The 18,077-nt window shown below is 38.5% G+C and overlaps 1 protein-coding gene across 5 annotated transcripts in view; it reads left to right on the top strand.

Moving 5' to 3' along the window:
• Positions 1 to 7,389, top strand: part of Eps8 (epidermal growth factor receptor pathway substrate 8) — a 163,441-nt gene extending 156,052 nt beyond the window's left edge. For all 5 annotated transcript variants that reach the window (XM_046436046.2, XM_046436041.2, XM_046436043.2 and 2 more), the window contains 3 exons: positions 2,765 to 2,945; positions 3,887 to 4,016; positions 6,201 to 7,389. In XM_046436046.2, coding sequence (XP_046292002.1) covers positions 2,765 to 2,945; positions 3,887 to 4,016; positions 6,201 to 6,314 — 425 coding nt within the window. In that variant the 3' untranslated portion in view covers positions 6,315 to 7,389. The remainder of the gene's footprint in view (positions 1 to 2,764; positions 2,946 to 3,886; positions 4,017 to 6,200) is intronic.
• Positions 7,390 to 18,077: the final 10,688 nt, after the last annotated feature.

Here is an 18,077-nt window from a genome sequence, read left to right as displayed (position 1 = left end):
ATTTGAAAGCACCAGGGAAGCCATTGTGAACTAGAGTAGGGGGTCCAGGAGAATTATTTGGATTTGGGAGATTATCCATCTTTCTTGTCTATCTAGATAGATACATTTATTTTTATTTTGGCAATACTAGAAATTGAACCCAGGGCCTAACACATACTAGACAAGTGTTCTGCCACTAAGCTACATCTCCATCACTAGATTTGAAGTGTGTGTGTGTTTAATTCTTTTTATTTGTTGATGGACCTTTATTTTATTTATTTATATGCGGTGCTGAGAACCAAACCCAGTGCCTCACACATGCTAGGCAAGCGCTCTACCACAGAGCCACAGCCCCAGCTCTGGATTTAGAATATATTTTGATGTGGTACTAACAGGATATTCCTCCCATTAAGTGAGATATGAGGGTGAGGATCAGGGAATGGAGTAGATTAGACTTGATTCTAATAGTCAGAGATTAGGATAGATTAGGTGTAGTGTAATTCCATGGTATTTTTAACTAGAGAAAAAATGGAAAGATAGAATTTACTGAGCTGGGAAGTCTAAAAATAAGTCCAGAATCTTAATGAAAGAAAACTTCAGGAAGAAAATTAAGAATTTAGGTATGAAAAGTTATATTTGAGGTATATTTCAGAGAGTTAATAGATATCCAATGAATATATTAAGTAGGAAAGTTAACATGTGAATCTAGACTTCTGAGTAGCAGTCAGGACTGGTGTTTTAGTCAGCTTTTTCACTACCATGGTCAAAAGAACTGACAAAAACAATTTTAGAGAAGGAAAAATTTATTTGGTGTTCTCAATGTCAGAGGTCTTAGTCCATAGATAGCCAACTCCATTGCTCTGGGCTCAAGGAGAGGCAGAAGATCATGGCAGAAGAGTGTGGAGGAGGAAGGTAGCTCAGGAAATGGAAAACATAAAGCAAAGAGAGAATGCTCTGCTCACCAGGGACAAAATATGAACCTCAAAGGCACTCCCCCAGTGACATACTGCCAGCCATACCCTACCTGTCTACAGTTAGCACCTAATTAATCCATATCAGTGGATTAATTCATTGATTAGATTAAGGCTCTCATAACAGTCATTTCACCTCTGAAAGTCCTTGCATTGTCTAACAAATGAGCTTTGGTGGGGGCTCATATTTAAACCATAACAACTGGAGCAATAGTTTGGTAGTCATCAGCTTTTAAATGAGATAAGGCACAGTGATCATTGATGGAGTGTGTATAGGCAGAGAAGAGGTGCACAGTTTTTTTCCTGGTGTACTTTAACATTACTAAGTTTCAGAGATGAGACCATTCAGAGGAAGATACTGAAAAGGAGTTACCAGGAAGGCAGGAGGAAAAGAGTGAGGAGTCCTGGAGACCCCAAGATGAAAGTGTTTCAAGGAGGAATCTCTGGCTTCAAAGTTTGCTGACAGATTATGGCTAGGAAGGAATTGGCCACGAGTTTAACAAAGTGTAGTGTAGAGAGGAATTGAATTGCAATGAATCTAAGAAAATGGAAAAATAGGAATGGATTCAGCTAAAGTAGGTGATGCTTCATGGAATTTTGCTTACAAGGGAGCAGAGAAACGGATGGCAGTTAGGAGGTGACCTAGTAAAGACTTATCTAAAGGTAAGAGAAATAATAGGTAAATTGTAGCATATTTAAATGAACTGATGATTTAGTAAAGAGGGAAATTGATGTCAAAGTATTTGAATAGGCAGAGAATTTGGTGCCTGGTGTACATAGATGGGCTGGCCTTGAAGCCTGGACACAGTTCATCTGTAATATAATGGGCAAAGGTATGTGGGGAGGAAGAAGAACCACTAGGGGAGCATGTGGATGTTCTCTTCTAACTCCATTATTTCATTCAGAAATTAGGATGTGAGCCAGGTATGGTGGCGCATGCCTGTAATTCCAGCAGCTTGGGAGGCTGAGGCAGGAGGATCTTGAGTTCAAAGCCAGCCTCAGCAAAAGTGAGGCGCTAAGCAACTCAGTGAGACCCTGTCTCTAAATAAAATACAAAATAGGGCTGAGGATGTGGCTCAGTGTCTGAGTGCCCCTGAGTTCAATCCCTGGTGTCTCCCCAGCCCCGCCCCCCCCCCCACCCGCAAAAGAAATTAGGATGTGAGATCTTGAGGGTGAGGATTAGGGAATAGAGCTGGATGTTTACAGAGAAAGTAGAAGATATTAAGTAATTGGGTCAGATATTAATAATTGGGTCAGTGTGTAGCTATATGTGGTCTAGGTGAGGTTTCTCAACCTGGGCCCTGTGGTGGGAGGCTGCCTTATGCCCTGGAGGATGTTTTGCATACTGCAGGCCTCCAGCCACTGTGTGGCTGTGGCAGCCTTCCCTCTTTACTACCCTCGGCTGTGACAACCAAAAAATATTTCTAGGCATTGCCGAATGTCCCTGGCATTGAAACTGTCCCTAATTGAGAAGCTCTAAGGAAGTGTAGTGTCACTGTTAGGGATTTGAACAGATCCTTCAGGGTCACCACTGTAATAGTGGTGAATTTAACATGGGACCATTTGACAGCTGTGCAGGCCTAGAGTATGCAGGATGGTGGATTCACTGGGGCTGAGGCTTTACCCAGACGAGTACAATGAAGAGAGGAGAGGAGCCAGGGAGTTATTTTGGTAATTGAGCTTATACTGGGAAGATGGTCGGAGCCCTAGATTGTGAACCTATTGGGGTCAAAGGATCATTGGGATTGGGGTCTAGAAAGAGGGACATAATGTAGGGGATTTTCAAACATGCCCTGCTTCCTATTGGTGTCTAGGAAGGAAGTCTCAGATGGAGGAAGTACAGGATGAGCTCATCCACAGGCTGACCATTGGTCGGAGTGCTGCTCAGAAGAAGTTCCACGTGCCACGGCAGAATGTGCCAGTTGTCAACATCACCTATGATTCCACACCCGAGGAGGTGAAGACATGGTTACAGTCAAAAGGGTTTAACCCTGTGTAAGTCTGTCTCTGGATCCTTTGTAGTTTTTTGTGTGAAGCATGCTTTATTTTCAATTGAGTCATTTACATTTCACAAATGGCTAAAAAATATAAAAGCCCAGACTGCATTCTTTGTTCCATACTCAGGAAGTGACTATACATAGCTAAAAAGGAAAAAACATGGGAGACACAGTAGAAATAACTATGAGTTGATGCCACCTTTTTCTTGTTGGTAGAATCTGTTCATCATTGGTCCCTTACACAGCTGTCAGCCCCTGGGAACTCTGGTAGTAGCTCTCTTTCTCTCTCATCGGGTTACACTAGGGTAGGACTGTGATCTTAAGGAGACTCCTCAGATCATGTAGACATGACATGTAGCATAGGTTTCCTCCTGCTGCAGGGTATAGTGTCTCAGGAAAATAATAAAGCTGTTGACTACCTGTCATCAATTAAAATCTTAATAGTGCTTTTCTTTTAGTTAAGCTCATAATAAAGGTCCTGTGTATCTAAAAATCTAAAAGTCTAAAGACCCTTTATGTCTATTTGATACAATGAAATCCTTGAATAATACATATTCTAAGAAGCCTGACATTTTATAAACTCATTCAGCACAACTGAAAGGTGCAATAATGGTTAGTCAATTGCCTCATAACTTGAAAATTGTCTATTCCTGCTATGAAACACCCAATTTTAAGGAATTTATATTAAACAATAGGAAAACTAAACCCAATTGGCTCCTTTTTGATGTTTCACAATCGGTCATCTTGTATAGCCTCTGGGTCTTGATCGTGAAAGTCCCTTGTCATTGCCTTTAACCAAGCACTGAAGTGACATTTCATAAGAGTTTCCATGTATGAAACCCTTACGAAAACATTACTAGCAGAAACAGAAGATTTTGTCTCTTATTTCTATCTAGGCAATATTTTTAATGCTCTGATTTTAAAATTTTTATATTTCAGGACTGTCAATAGTCTTGGAGTATTAAATGGTGCGCAACTTTTCTCTCTCAACAAAGATGAATTGAGAACAGTGTGCCCTGAAGGGGCCAGAGTCTTTAGCCAAATCACTGTACAAAAAGCTGCATTAGAGGTAAGACTTGACAATCCAAAGTGTGTGTGTGTGTGTGTGTGTGTGTTTTCCTGCCCATTCAAAAGTATGGACTGCAAATTGAAAGCTCTGGAAACAACTATCCTGGTCCACATTGGCCAATTTTCCTTTCTTACAAAGCTGAGTTAAATTTGATTCAGCTTTTGTAAATTTTACAGGAGATCATCAATGACCATTTTTAAGCAGATTAGTTTATTATAAATATTCACATAACAAAGCTTGAGCATATACTTTTGGATATTGAACAAAAAGCGTAATCTCATTTTATTGCATTAACTACTGCTATAGAAATTTTAATTTTGCCAAAATAAAAAAAAAATCACATCTGAGTTCATAAATGCCTTAAGAGGCCAGAACTCTTTTGCCTGTTCTTAATATTTAGTTTGGAGGTCTTAGTAGGTTATAAAGTCTTAAAACCCTAGCTATGTGTCTTAAACCTGGTTTTACTTCTAAATAATTGGGGTAGAATATTAACTAGAGATCATTGAAAACAGTGAGCCCTGAGTAGTAATTATTTAGTCATAGTTGTCTGTATGAAAGGAGAGTACACGTTTTCTAGACTGGATTTACTTAAGATTCTCATATCCTTCTCTACTTAAAATAGGCTATGTAAAGGTACTGGTTTCCAATGGTTACATCTATAGCTCTTACTGCCTCATGAAAATTATGCTTGGACTCAAAGATATAGGCTTTGGCATAAAATTGATACAGAATTATTTCTAGCAGGTATATTATATAAATTCAGTAGTTAAGTAACTCAGTATACAATAGTTACATGCATATAATCCTATAAGTATTCTTAATCAAGAGCTATTATATGTCCCTTGGAAGTAAGACATTGATCTTGGGGTATCTTTATCAGGACATGATGATGGCTTTTTGTATGTTGAACACAAATAAGAATTATGTCTTTTCTCAAGCAATGTTGTCACTATACATTTTTTTTTTGTACCAGGGATTGAACTCAGGGGTGCTTAACCACTGAGTCACACACCTCCAGCCCTTTTTATTTTTTTATTTTGAGATGAGGTCTAGCTAAGTTGCTTAGTGCTTCACTGATTTGCTATGGCTGGCTTTGAACTTGAGATTCTCCTGCCTCAGCCTCCAGAGCCACTGGGATTACAGGTGTGCACTATTGTGCCTAGCTTACATTTTAATTTTTTAAAAAGAATGTATAAATTACTTCTCAAGTATCCTTTTCTAATATATCTATTAGAAAAATCGGTATTCCTGAGATTCTGAACTCCTGCATTCCAGAGCTGCCTGTCATTGTCGCTTGCCCTCCCGCCACTTCATTGTGTTCTTTTGCTGTCCCTTCCCCTGAGTGTGAATTGAGGCAGAGGCTGACCACTTGAGGTTTCTCGTGTTCCTCAACCACCATTTCACCTCACCCTTCTCCTGAATCTCATTCACCTTTTAGATTTCTCACCTGTGTTGGCAGAGACTTCTGTTTATGAGAAAATAAGGAGAGCAGGTAGGGCTTGGGGATGAGAAAAGTCAGCATTTTCCTAGAGGGTCAGAATGGTATAAAGGGAAACTTGGTGTGTTCTGGGCCCACTCTGGCCTGTTTTAAAATCCAGAGGAGCTGGGCACAGTGGTACATACCTGTAGTCCCAGCACCTCGGGAGGCTAAGGCAGGAGGATCCAAATTTGAGGCCAATTTCAGCAACTTAGCAAGACCCTGTCTCCAAAAATAAAAAAAGACTGGGGATATAGCTCAGTGGTAAAGCTACCCTCAGTTCAGTTTCCAATACTACAATAACAACAACAATAATGTCTCCTTAAAGGAAGATGCAACCATGTCTTGTTTAACTCAGAAAGGGTTCTTTGATAATTTACCCTGTTATTGTACTTATTATACACATATCTCCTCCCCTCCCTCCCCCCCCCCCACCTATCTCTCAGAGTCAGAGCACTTGATGTGCACTATTGGTCCTTCTCTATCATGTTGAAATGAAACATGGGGACAGAATTCCATCGACAGGCAGTTTTAATGTGATATTGGTGGGCTCCAGAAGCTTCACCTATGTGCAGGGAAGCCTTTAGTTTTCCTGAAGAAGCACTACAAGAAACCACAGTTGACTTTCACCCTGAGGCGCTTTGTTACATGCCCCACAGCTGAGACAAACCAGTAACGATCTTGTCTGAACCATGTTTGTTTTTCAGGATAGCAATGGCAGCTCTGAGTTGCAAGAAATCATGCGAAGACGACAGGAAAAGATCAGTGCTGCTGCTAGTGACTCGGGAGTGGAATCTTTTGATGAAGGAAGCAGTCACTAATTTGTTGTTTGTTTTTAAACTCCATCTTTCTTGGCATTACTACAACATGCTTTGTTTTAAGAAGCCTTGAAGGGAATGTCAGATCTGTTTTTCTTGGTATACATAATTTATTGCCATAAAAAACCATACCTGAGTAAGCAGAGGAATTGCTTTTGGGCCCATTATTTTTATTAAAACTGACACATTTTAGACTGAATTTTTTTTTTTACCTTTGGGAATATTTTTCCTACTTTAACAATTAATTATTTCACCCATCTTATTGTATAAGTAGGAATTTATTGTCCATGATTCAAAATCTAAACAATTCATTTTTTTGTACATGTGGTGTCAGGCATGGTGTAGCTCCCTGAGGCTGGCTTCTGCATTCTTGGGTCTCTCCTCTGACATGCTCAAAGATAGAATATTTAGATTTATTTTAAGTTCTTAATGCCAACTGTTTAAAAATTAAAGCATCAAATGAACTGTATAGTCAGTCCTCAGATATGCAAATAACAACCTTTGGAGCATTCTCAAAACATTTTATTTGTCATGGCTCTGTTGATTGCAATTCCTTGCATAGCTTGTATTTTGATTTAGTTTATATTCTGCTTATTATGTATACTGTGTTCTTATATATAAGAAAGCACAAGTGGAAAGAGGTCATATACATTCAAAATCTATCACAGGAAGTAGCCTGCATTGGTGTGCATTACAGTATTTTGCCTAATGAAGGCCTCAGTTATGAATATTGATATAAGTAGTTCAAGGATATTGGGGCCATTTCATGTGATTGTCTGTGTCAAGTCTTTCTGGTGATAAGAAACATATAATTTACACATACTTTAATCTTGTGAAAGATTCTAGATAAAGAAAAGAAAGATACCTAACCTTCAACAAATGTTATTTTTGGAAACACGATTTTTGTCATTAAATGTTATTTCACATATATAAAGCAGATGTTACGTAAGAATGTTGTATATTTTAACATAAATTCATTTAGAGAGATTATCTAGATTCATTAATTTTTCATAGTGCCTTTTTCACATGAGTCAGCTGGAAAGTCTACAATAAACAGTATTTGCTGTATGTTAACAAATGGCTTCTGTCTTACTGGCAAAAACGATCTTTGCTCTATAGACTGAGAATTAGATAGAATGGAACGGGAAAAAATACTGGTCACTTGAAAACTAGTCTATTTCTGAGTGGGTAGAAATTGCTCCAGAATATTTTCTTCCATTGTTTACCTTCCATCTTTACCTTTTACCATCTAGTCACAGTTGGTAACAGTGGTGAAAATTTATTTACACTGTTCTTACGATTGATAAATGCATCCACGTAAATTCTTGACTCAATATCTACAATAACCCTGTGAGTTGTATTTTTATAAATGAGAAGCTATAGATTCTTAGAGGCTGAACTTCCCCAGGACATGAAGGACGTGGGGGTCTTTCATCTCCCATCTTTGCCTCTCTATCCTATTGACCATTATAGTAAGTAGAGCGAACATGAAGATGACAAAGTAAAAAGCTTAAGAAATACCTTAGGCTTATTGAATTTATCTGAAAACATGGGGATAAGACAGAAGATAATAAGATTAAAACATTAGGATAACTTGAGTGAAAAGTAGCATACTTGATAATAAAATAATTGGTGCAATGTATGCCTTTATGTTATAAAATACCAAAGGAGTGCATCAAAGAGGTAATACTTGCAGGAAGCAGTTACCTCACTTAGAGTTGTGGGGACAAAGAGGAGACATTGATGGAATTTAAAAGTTTGGGGGAGAGGCACTGTATAGTTTGGATCCAGAAATCTGAGGAATTTGATCACCAGTACTTGAAAAGTTTGGGTAAAGAGCCCACAAAGCTGGCAAAAAACAACAAAACAAAAAAACCCCAAAACATCAAAAACCTGAAAGGAGGCACAGCATAAATGCTCTTGCCTCAGGAATTCAAAAGTATTCCCACATTGAGGAAATAGTTTAGGAAATCCATGATTCGGGATGTGGACTTCTGAGGAGAGCATACCACCAGGCTTCTGCTTGGCTCTCTATTGAAGCTATTTCTGGAGCAGGGGGAAGACAAACTGGAAGCCTGAACCAACTACTGCTGCTGCAAATCATTTGCCACTTATTGAGTGAAGACCTAATGTGAAGGTGATGTTGGAAAAAAGAGGAATTAAAACAGGAATGAGAAGCCCCTTGTTCCCCTTCCTGCCTTCTCTCTCCCTGTAGCATATTCTTTGAGCAGAACATCAGGCATTCACCTGGTAAAGCCCCAAATCATGAAGATGATAATAAAGGTGTGGATTTGAAGCTGAGAGAATAAGTCAGTTCCAACTCATTCCAACTTCTGGCCTCTTAGCCTCTGTAATTACTCTTCTATGTGTGTTTGAAGTTCCATACAACAACAATTAAGAAGTTTATGACTTTTTCTAATGTGATACAATCATCCTTTGTAATTTGAAAATATGTAATAGGGCATTTAATATGAAGAATTGTTTGAATAGGTAAAAACAGAACATAGAGATATCACAGAAGGCTTAAATAGGAAGCAGATCCCACTCCTAGGGATTGGGAGCAAAGGGAAGGGGTTATTTTTACCAGCATTTAGAAGAAGGGAGGCATGAGAAGAAGCTTAAACTTGGATCCATGAAGAGGAGGTGCTGTTTGGTAGGTGCTGGTATCTCAGGAGAATGGAGGAGAGCCTCCCTGTGCAGCTCAGAGAAACCTGTGAGGAGGGAATTCTGGCCGGTTGATGCTGGCTATCTCTGAGGGGTAATCATGCTGTTAGAACCCAAAATGTGGGAGTAAAAACCAAATCACCCATTGCTGGCAATAACTGTTGGTGCCAGAATAAATATCAGCAGGCTGATTTTCAACCATTTGATTATGGTATGCTGTTATGTCATTTTCTGCTTGTTCTTGGTTTCTTGGAACTGTGAGATTATAGTGTTTACTACATTTGGAAAATAATCAGCCATTATTTTTTTTCCTGTCCTTCCTGCTGCTTCTCAGGAGACTAGAATTTTGTATATTGTAGGGCATATGAAGTTTTCCCAAGCTCAATGGCGCTATTAATTTTTTATCCAGTTGTTCCCCTTCTGTGTTTCATTCCAGACAGTTTCTATTCACGAACCTTTTCAAGTTCACTAATCTTTTTTTCCTGCAACTTCTAATCTGATTTTATTACTTCCATTGTAATTTTTCATCTCAGATATTATAGTTTCTGTCTATAAAAAATGTATATATAAAAAATCTTCCAGGTCTCTACTTAATTTGCTCAATATTTCTTTAACTTTATCAGCCATACAAATATAGTTAAAATATTAGTCACCAATTCTATACAGAACTAGAAAACATAGTCCTAAAATTTATTTGAAAGAATAAAAGACCCAGAATAGCCAAAGCAATTTTCAGTCAAAAAAGCAATGTTGGGAGGCATCACAATACATTACTTCAAATTATACTTCAGAGCTATAGCAACAAGAACTGGTTATCCATATGTAGAAGATTGAAACTAGAGCCTTATATCATCCTGCACAAAAAGCAACTCAAAATGGATTAAAGACCTCAGAATTATATCATAAACCATGAAACTCTAGAAGAAAACCTAGGCTCAACACTCCAGCTTTTAGACATAGGCAATGACTTTCTCTATAGGACCCTTAAAGTTCAGGAAATAATGATGCCAATAATTAATAAATTGGACAGTGTCAAATTAAAAGGCTTCTGTACAATAAAGGAATTACGAGTTTGAAGAGAAACCACAGAATGGGAGAAAATCTTTGCTCTCTCCTCTTCTGACAGAGGATTAATATCTAGAATATATGAGAGCTCAAAAATCTTTACGCTAAAAAATAACCCAATGAATAAATGGAAAACTAAGTAGACACTTGTCAAAAGAAGAAATACAAATGGCCAATAAATACATGAAAAAAATATTCATCATCACTAGCAATTGGGGAAATGCAAATCAATACTACACTGAGGTTTCATCGCATACCCATCATAATGGCAGTCCTCAAGAATGTAAATAATAATAAATGCTGAAAAGATGGGGGAAAATACTCTTACACTCTTGGTGGGTCTGTAAATTAGTACAATCACTATGGAAATCAGTATGGAGTCTCCTCAAAAGACTAGGCATGAAACCATTTTGTGACCCATCTATACCATTTCTCAGTATTTACCCTGAAGAATAAAGTCGTCATACTACAGTGATACATGCATGCCCATGTTTAGAGTGGAACAATTCACAATGGCCAAACTATGGAACCAGCCAAGGTGTCCATCAATGGATGAATAGATAAAGAAAATATGGGGCCTGGGGTTGTGGCTCAGTGGTAGAGCACTTGCCTAGCATGTGTGAGGCACTGGGTTTGATCCTCAGCACCACTTAAAAATAAATAAAATAAAGGTATTGTGTCCACATACAACTAAAAATATATATATAAAAAGAAAATATGGTATATATACACAATGGCATTTTATTGAACCATAAAGAAAAATTAAATTATACCATTTACAGGAAAATGAATGGAACTACAGAGCATCACATTAAGTGAAATAAGTCAAACTCAGAAGAAAGTTAAGGACTGTATGTTTTCTCTCATATGTGGAAGCTGAGAGGAACAGGAAAACAAAGGTAGTGGTGGATCTCCTAAAAATCAAGAGAGATCAGTAGAGGAAAGGGACCAAGGGTGGAAGACAGGGAGGGAGGGGAGAAGTGTTGGGGAGTGATATTGGCCAAATTATATTGTTATATTGTATACATGCATGTATATATAACTATAAATCCCATCAATATGTACAACGTTGTGTGCCAATAAAAAATTTAGAATGTTTTCCAATCTGGCTGCTAGGAATAAGTACTATTACTAGTCATGTTTGGTCTCTGAGAATTAATAATTATATAAAAAGAGAATATGGTATTTTTCAGGTGGATCCTTTCTTGGCATTTCACACTTTTCTCATATCATACACTGATGAATACTCATTTGAAAACTCCATGGGGACCTTATGCAGATCTTTGCTCTTCACCGCAGTTTGTGAACTTTAGTTTTCTTGACCTTCTCATACTGTAAGCTTTATCATCTCAACACTGCAAGTTTCAGGAAGAAAGCTGAAGCAATTGTAGAGATAACCTCATTTGTTTTCCATCTTTCAGTAATCACTGTCATTCATTGTGTAGTGTCCAAATATCTTGAAAACTCTTGAATATATTTTATTTTATTATTTCAGGTTGGAGAATAAATTTAGTCCCTTTGACTTCTCCTTGGTCACAATTGGGAGTACAGTTTTATTTTGCTTTTAAAGTATGTTTCCACTGTTTATAAATTTCTAGGTTACCACTTACCATTCTACACTATAGAAATGTCATTCCATTGATTTCTGGCTTCCATTGTTCCTTATGACAACTCGGCCACCATTCGTGTTTCCCCCTATTTTTCAAGATTCTTTTCTGTATCTTTCATTTTCAATAATTTTATTGTAGAGTTGACAGATGAATATGATGAATAGAGTTGACAGATGAATATTTACTTTGTATTTATCCCATTTGCAGGTTCATTGACTTTGTGAATCTAAAGTCAATATCTTCCCATCATTGAAGACCTTGTTCTTTCTATTATTTTTTCTTCTCCATTCTCTTTCCTTTCCTTACCTTATTCTTAAGCAACTTATCAGCTTCAAAATCCTTGAATTTCCATTAATTTAAAAAAGTCATTCCCCCTATTCTTCTTTTTTTTCCTGTAATCTTCTGTTTTTCAATTTTCTTTTAAGACAATCCATAGAAGTTTTGACTCAATTATTTTATCATTTCAAGAATTTGCACTTAGTTCTCTCCTATAGCTTCCATTACTTTGCTGAGATTTTCTATCTGCTCATTCATTAAAATACTATTTCCTTTACTTCTTTAAATGTACTTTATTTTATTTCTATAACACATAAAAGCAACTTTGCAGACTTCTGCTAAGTCCAATTTTGGGGCCTTCCATGCTCAGTTTTTTGTTGATTGTTTCCTATCACCATCCCATATGGGTCCTATTTTTTGTTTCTGTGAATTAGTCATAATTTTTATTCTATATTTGACATTGTAAAAGACATGCTTGAGATGCTCTGGAATATTTTATCTACCTTGGTGTATGTTTAGTCCTGTTCCAGTGGGTGGGTTTCATGCTGGTTGGTCACCTTGGTCTTGTTTAGGCTATTTGTGCTTTGTTAGACTAGAGCATGAGAAAACTTTTTTTTTTTTTCATGATGCTCTAACTTACTGGGACTTGATCTAAAAACTCTCTTTCTTTTGCACATCTTGTCAGACTTGGCTTTAGGCTTTGTTTGTACTTGAATCATTTTTTACTCTGCAGTGGGCTCCTGAGTTCTAAGGTGTGACCTTTCTTGGTGTTTTGTTTTAGATGATGCCCAGGATACTTGACATCTCAGCTAGATTCCCAGGTTGTTAAAAGGTGCCAAATAAGTCTCCTCTTTCTTTCTGGATTGGACCACAGTGTCCCCCAACACAGTAACTTCTGACAGCTCTATTCTATTCTTAATCCTGAAGCAGACACTCTCTGGTAAACTCTGGGCTATGTTTCCCTGTGTCAAGAATTCACGGTAGACTCACTTACCAATTTCTGCAACCACTCTTTGCCCAAATCCCTCCATTCTGATACCCTTCCTTAGAAATTTCAGCTGCTTCTAGAATCCTGAACTCTGATCTTTGCCTCCTCAGCTCATTGGAACTAACTTGCTCTGCTTGGGTCTTAGCGTGCTGCACTGAAGTTGGGGAATTATCCCTGGGCAGAGAGCCAGTGAGTTTCTTACTCTAAAGATTATAATCTTGGTCTGCTTATAAAAAGTATCTTTTATCTTTTTTCCTTCTTTTTTAATAGGCACTAGGTCATGGGAAACTAATGTGAGAGGTCCTCTAATTACTTAAAACCCCCTTTTTCATATTTTTCTCTAAGAAAAATTATAGGAAATTTTAAGATTCATTTTTAAAATTAAATGCATAGGGGCTATACTGAGGGTGGTTAGAAATCTCTCTAGGTTGGGTTTTCTCACCTGTTTCTCAATGCTTGCATAAGGAAACTGGAACAATATTAGAGAACTGTAGAAATTCAATAAAGGAGTTTATGTGAAGGCTTTTTTCTCAGCATAAGACAATGTTGATTCAGTAAACACTTAATGTCTACTTTAAGAATGAGGTATTCAAAAAATATACAATCTAAAGAACTGCTTTACAATTTATCCCTGCAGCTTATCTCATTGATCTCCTGGGGGGAAATTATATTCTAAAACTAGCAGTACTGATTTGTCAGAGACTGTAATTTTGTGTTTAGTTTTTCCCAAAGGATACACCTTTAAGTTAATATCTAGCATGAAAGATCTTTGTAGGGTTATATAAATGCCCCCTTGGGATTAATTGAAAAGGGAAGATAGTCTTTCTCTTGGATAGTCTTTTCCTTATTTAAAACAAACCAAACAAAATGCTCATAAAGCTGTGTGGTTGGAGGAGATGCCCAGAGAAGGGTTTGTATTCAGTTCTGGGTCCCCCACAGGAATTCCATTTTAAACCTGTGTCTCTTTTTTTTCTCTCACCCATTCTCTTTTCAATCTCTTGGTTCCCCAGTCCCTTCTTTTCTCTTACATTTTCAAGACCTGTTCCCACAGCACTTCACAACCTTCTTTATTTACTTCTTTGATCTTTCCATCCATCCTCAGAGTTGAAGACAGGAAAAACACCAGTGCTCTGAGCTGGTCCTCAGTTTGGGGGGCACAGGTAGTGGGCATGCTTAGGAAAAGAAAATTATCTTGTAATATCTAAATGTCCAGGTTTTTTTCATCACATTTGTGAAAGAAATGTTCAAAATGGAAAAAAAATGTGACTATGGGAAGAGGGTCCCCTCTAGCTTCTAGGGGGCAGGTGGTAAAGGACTGATTTATTTCACATAGCCAAGTTCTGATAAGATAAACAGAAATAACTATGCAATCAGATGATGAGCTAAATTGGGGAAGATGTGGCTATCGAGAGCTCTGAGATTTGAGGTCCTTGTGCTGGATTTCTGTGTATATTGAGACATTTGAACAGCTGATGCTCCTAAACAGCCTGAGGCACATTGCCTTTAGATGGGTGGTGGGAGGAGGCGGGCAATGCACCAGGACTTCTGCCAGGCCCAGATGGTCCTGTTCAGGCTGATCCCATGGGCTCTTTCCTTCCTGAATGCATCCCCAGTCACTTGGCCCAGTACATGAACCTTTTCTGGGCTGTCTTGGGTGGAAAAGGCTTGAAACAATCTTTTTCACTCCAAAGATGTCTTTGGCGTGGAAAACAATTTCCTAAGCTTTGGTCATTCCTATTATCTCCAAAAAGTGAACAGATAGATTTTTTGATCTATGGAAAATCTGGGTATAATCCATATTGCACACAAATGTTCAGACACACGCATATGCGTGAGAAATAAAAATCTATGGTTATTTCAGTGTGTCCTATTTTATAGTTTCTTACCTTGAGCTACTCATATGCTAAGGCTTTCTGCCCTCCCATTTATCCTTAAGGGAAATTAGTTGAATTAGTGTATGCTGCTAATTTAATAAATATCCTCAGTTTACAAATGAGGAAATTAAAGACTCAGATAAGTGGTTTGTAAAAAAGGTCACTCGGGAAGTGGAACAACTAAATTTGGACTCAGTTTTCTTGGATTTTTAAATATCATGCAAATCTTCTTTTCTCCCAGATAGCATAGGTCAGTGTTTAAAAAATATTTAAGCAGAAATGATATTTTTTATAAATGGAATTTTATGTAGCATACCACTGTATAACACGGGTAGAATCAGTTTCTCTGGATGAAGCTGAAAAGGAGACATTCTCTTTTAGAAATTGCTGATCCCATAAGTTCCCTCCTCCCTGAAGACCCTTACAGGGAATCGTGAAGGCTGACTATGTGCTTATTGTTCCCTGGCAACAGTCAGACCTGGAAATATAGCTCTTAGTCTCAACAGTCTTTTACGTCTTGGGGGAATTTCAGGTAGCTGGACACCCTCTTATTGTTTAGATAGGAATATTTATTTTTGGAATCCTCTTTTAGTTCCACATTAATGTTTTGAAGTAGAAATTATTTAAGATACCAATAAATCAGGGCCAAAATTAGCTGATCTTAGCTTCCCTGGAATAGCCAGGCCAGAACTGGCAATATGTACACATTTAGTGCAAGTGACTATGGGGAAAGGGTCCCCTCTAGCTTCTAGGGGGCAGGTGGTAAATGACTGATTTACTTCACATAAATGAATAGAAGCAGCAGAGTTATTGGGCCCCAGGCTCAGCCAACTGCCATAGGCTGTTTTCTGTCTCAAAAAGTACTGCCCTTTGCAAGGTGAGCAGGTTGGAGCATTGATATCTCGTAGCAAGCTCTTATTGTAGTCAATAAATGTGGACATATTTTACCTTAGGAAAATGGCAAAAGAAAGGGGTTTATTTCCTCATCTACAAAACCAGTCTTATTCTAGGGCAGAATTTAGATGTAAGGCATCCCAGTTCTTTTAGCATTTGTCCAGCTGGAGTTTCCTGTACCACTAGGGGACATATTATGTGCATATAAGTCCTCAGCCTCTTATGGGGCTGTCAACTCCAAGTGTAGCAGCATTTAGCAAGGAGGGTTATTACTGCTGTTGGAGGGAGCAAACCAACCGGACCAGAGTGCTCATAGTAAGTGTGCCCACGAGGAATGGAGAAACACAAGAGGCACACTCACCCTGTGCATGTCTTTGTGCTGGAAGGAGTAGGGTGGTTTGGTGGTCTCAATGTGCTGAGAGAAAGAGAGAGACTCATGGATTTAAAGAATCATATAGAATTTATTCAATGCTTATTCTGCCAGATCCTTGGCTAGTGCTTTACACAACCAATTCTTTAATTTAAAACAACTCCAAAAAGCAAACATTATGTGTGTGTGTGTGTGTGTGTGTGTATGTGAACACAGGCTCAGAGATAGTAGGTGACCTCTGGCTTCTGAAGGTCACCTGGCTTCTAAGCATCATAGTGCAGAGCTCTGTGACTCTAACCATACTTTTTTAATTATGCCACTCAGCATCGCCAAACCACCAGGCACCATGCCAAGGGCTTTACATTTAATCCTCAACAGAACCCTGTGGAGGAAGTGCTTGTTACTCCCATTAACAAACAAGGAAACTGGTTCACAGAGGGATTAAGTGACGTTCACCGTGTGGTGCCTCTTCCTCCCAGCCTCTGTTCTTAACTCGACATAGTCACAGGTCTGTGACTCTGAGTATAGGCATGATTGCACATTAAGGTTTATACAAATCAGCTTCCTCTTAGAAGTAGTGAGATTTTTAGACATAGTTTGGGTACAGTGAACCTGCACAGATTGTCTTCAGAACTGCGATATCTTCACTGTGAATCCTGCCCCAGCATTGCTTTGTAAGGAACCCCTCCCATGTGGGTTGCATACACAGGACATAAAACACACACACTGTTCATGCATTTGCTGCTAAAGAATGAAATTCAAAGCCAGGTCTGGCAATCCAGGATTCTCATCTGGAGGAGCAGCTCCTGCTTTGGTACCACATGTCTACAACATATTTATATTGCAAGGTCTGTGACTCTGAGTATAGGCGTCAAGGGGAAGGGAGTTTAGGTGTTACTCTGGGGAAACTGAGTCAGCCTGGCTCAGGTACCACTTTCAGATGCTCTTATTAAACTTATCAAAGAATTCCAGGATTGGCATTGGAGACCATGGGAGGTTGGCATGTACTGAGTGGTCATATAATATACTAAGTTATTCCAGGTACTGTTTTTTTAAACATGCTATTTACCTTTTTGAAGCCCTGTTCAATGGACTGAATGTGTCCTCCTAAAATTTGTATGTTAAAATCCTAACCCCAATTGTAATGGTATTAGGAGGTGGGACTTCGGGAAGTAATTGCCCTTGTGAATAGGATTAATGTCTTTATCAAAGGGACCCCAGACAGCTCTCTCACTCTTTCTGCCATGTGAACATAAAGTGAGAAATTAGCAGACTGGAAGCCAGAGGAGAGCCCTCAGCATGCCAATCATGTAGGCACCCTGATCTTGAATTTCCAGCCTCCAGAACTATGAGAAATGAATTTCTGCTTTTTAAGCCATCAGCTCTATAGTACTTTGTTACAGTAGCCTGAACTAAGATGCTCTGAGAAAAGTACCAACACTGTTTCATTTCATAGATTACACAGTGAAGTCACAGTTGGGAACAGGGTTTTAGCTCCAGTCTCTTTCCATTCACAGTTTCCTGTTCTAAACTGCTCTGCTCTGCTATACTGCTGGCCCTATTCTGTTACTGCTTCCCATGTTTGCTGGCTAAGGGACAATGTGACACAGTTTTGCTTAGGACATGAAGGATTCCTTCCAAGACAAATCTGTTTTGTATTTATAGTGAAGTTAGTAGTTGCTCATAAATTTTCCTAGTTTAAAGAGCCCTTTGGATTGTTTGATGTTCTTCCATTTTATGTCAGCTGGCTTTGAACTTCAATCAACAACCCTGGAGCTCACCAGGACAGACACAGTGCAAGCCACTGGATTGCCTGGTGTTGCCCCATATGCCAAGCCTCAGGGCTCCCTGTGTGTTTGGCTTTTATTGGTGTGAAACTACTCCGAGGCCCATTGTTAGTAGGAATCGAGTCCTCGGATTCAGAACCAATAGACTCATGTAAAGCTTAACATTTTTATAGTAGGTTTCCTAAGCAATGGCTTTGTTACAGGATTTGGAAAGCAATTTTTTTTTTTTAGAAAAAGT

Source organism: Marmota monax, unplaced genomic scaffold (genome assembly GCF_021218885.2).
Source record: "Marmota monax isolate L192 unplaced genomic scaffold, Marmota_monax_Labrador192_F-V1.1 WCK01_AAM20220418_F8-fsc00012, whole genome shotgun sequence".
NCBI classification, from domain to species: Eukaryota; Metazoa; Chordata; class Mammalia; order Rodentia; family Sciuridae; genus Marmota; species Marmota monax.
This window is presented reverse-complemented; position numbering and strand designations above follow the sequence as displayed.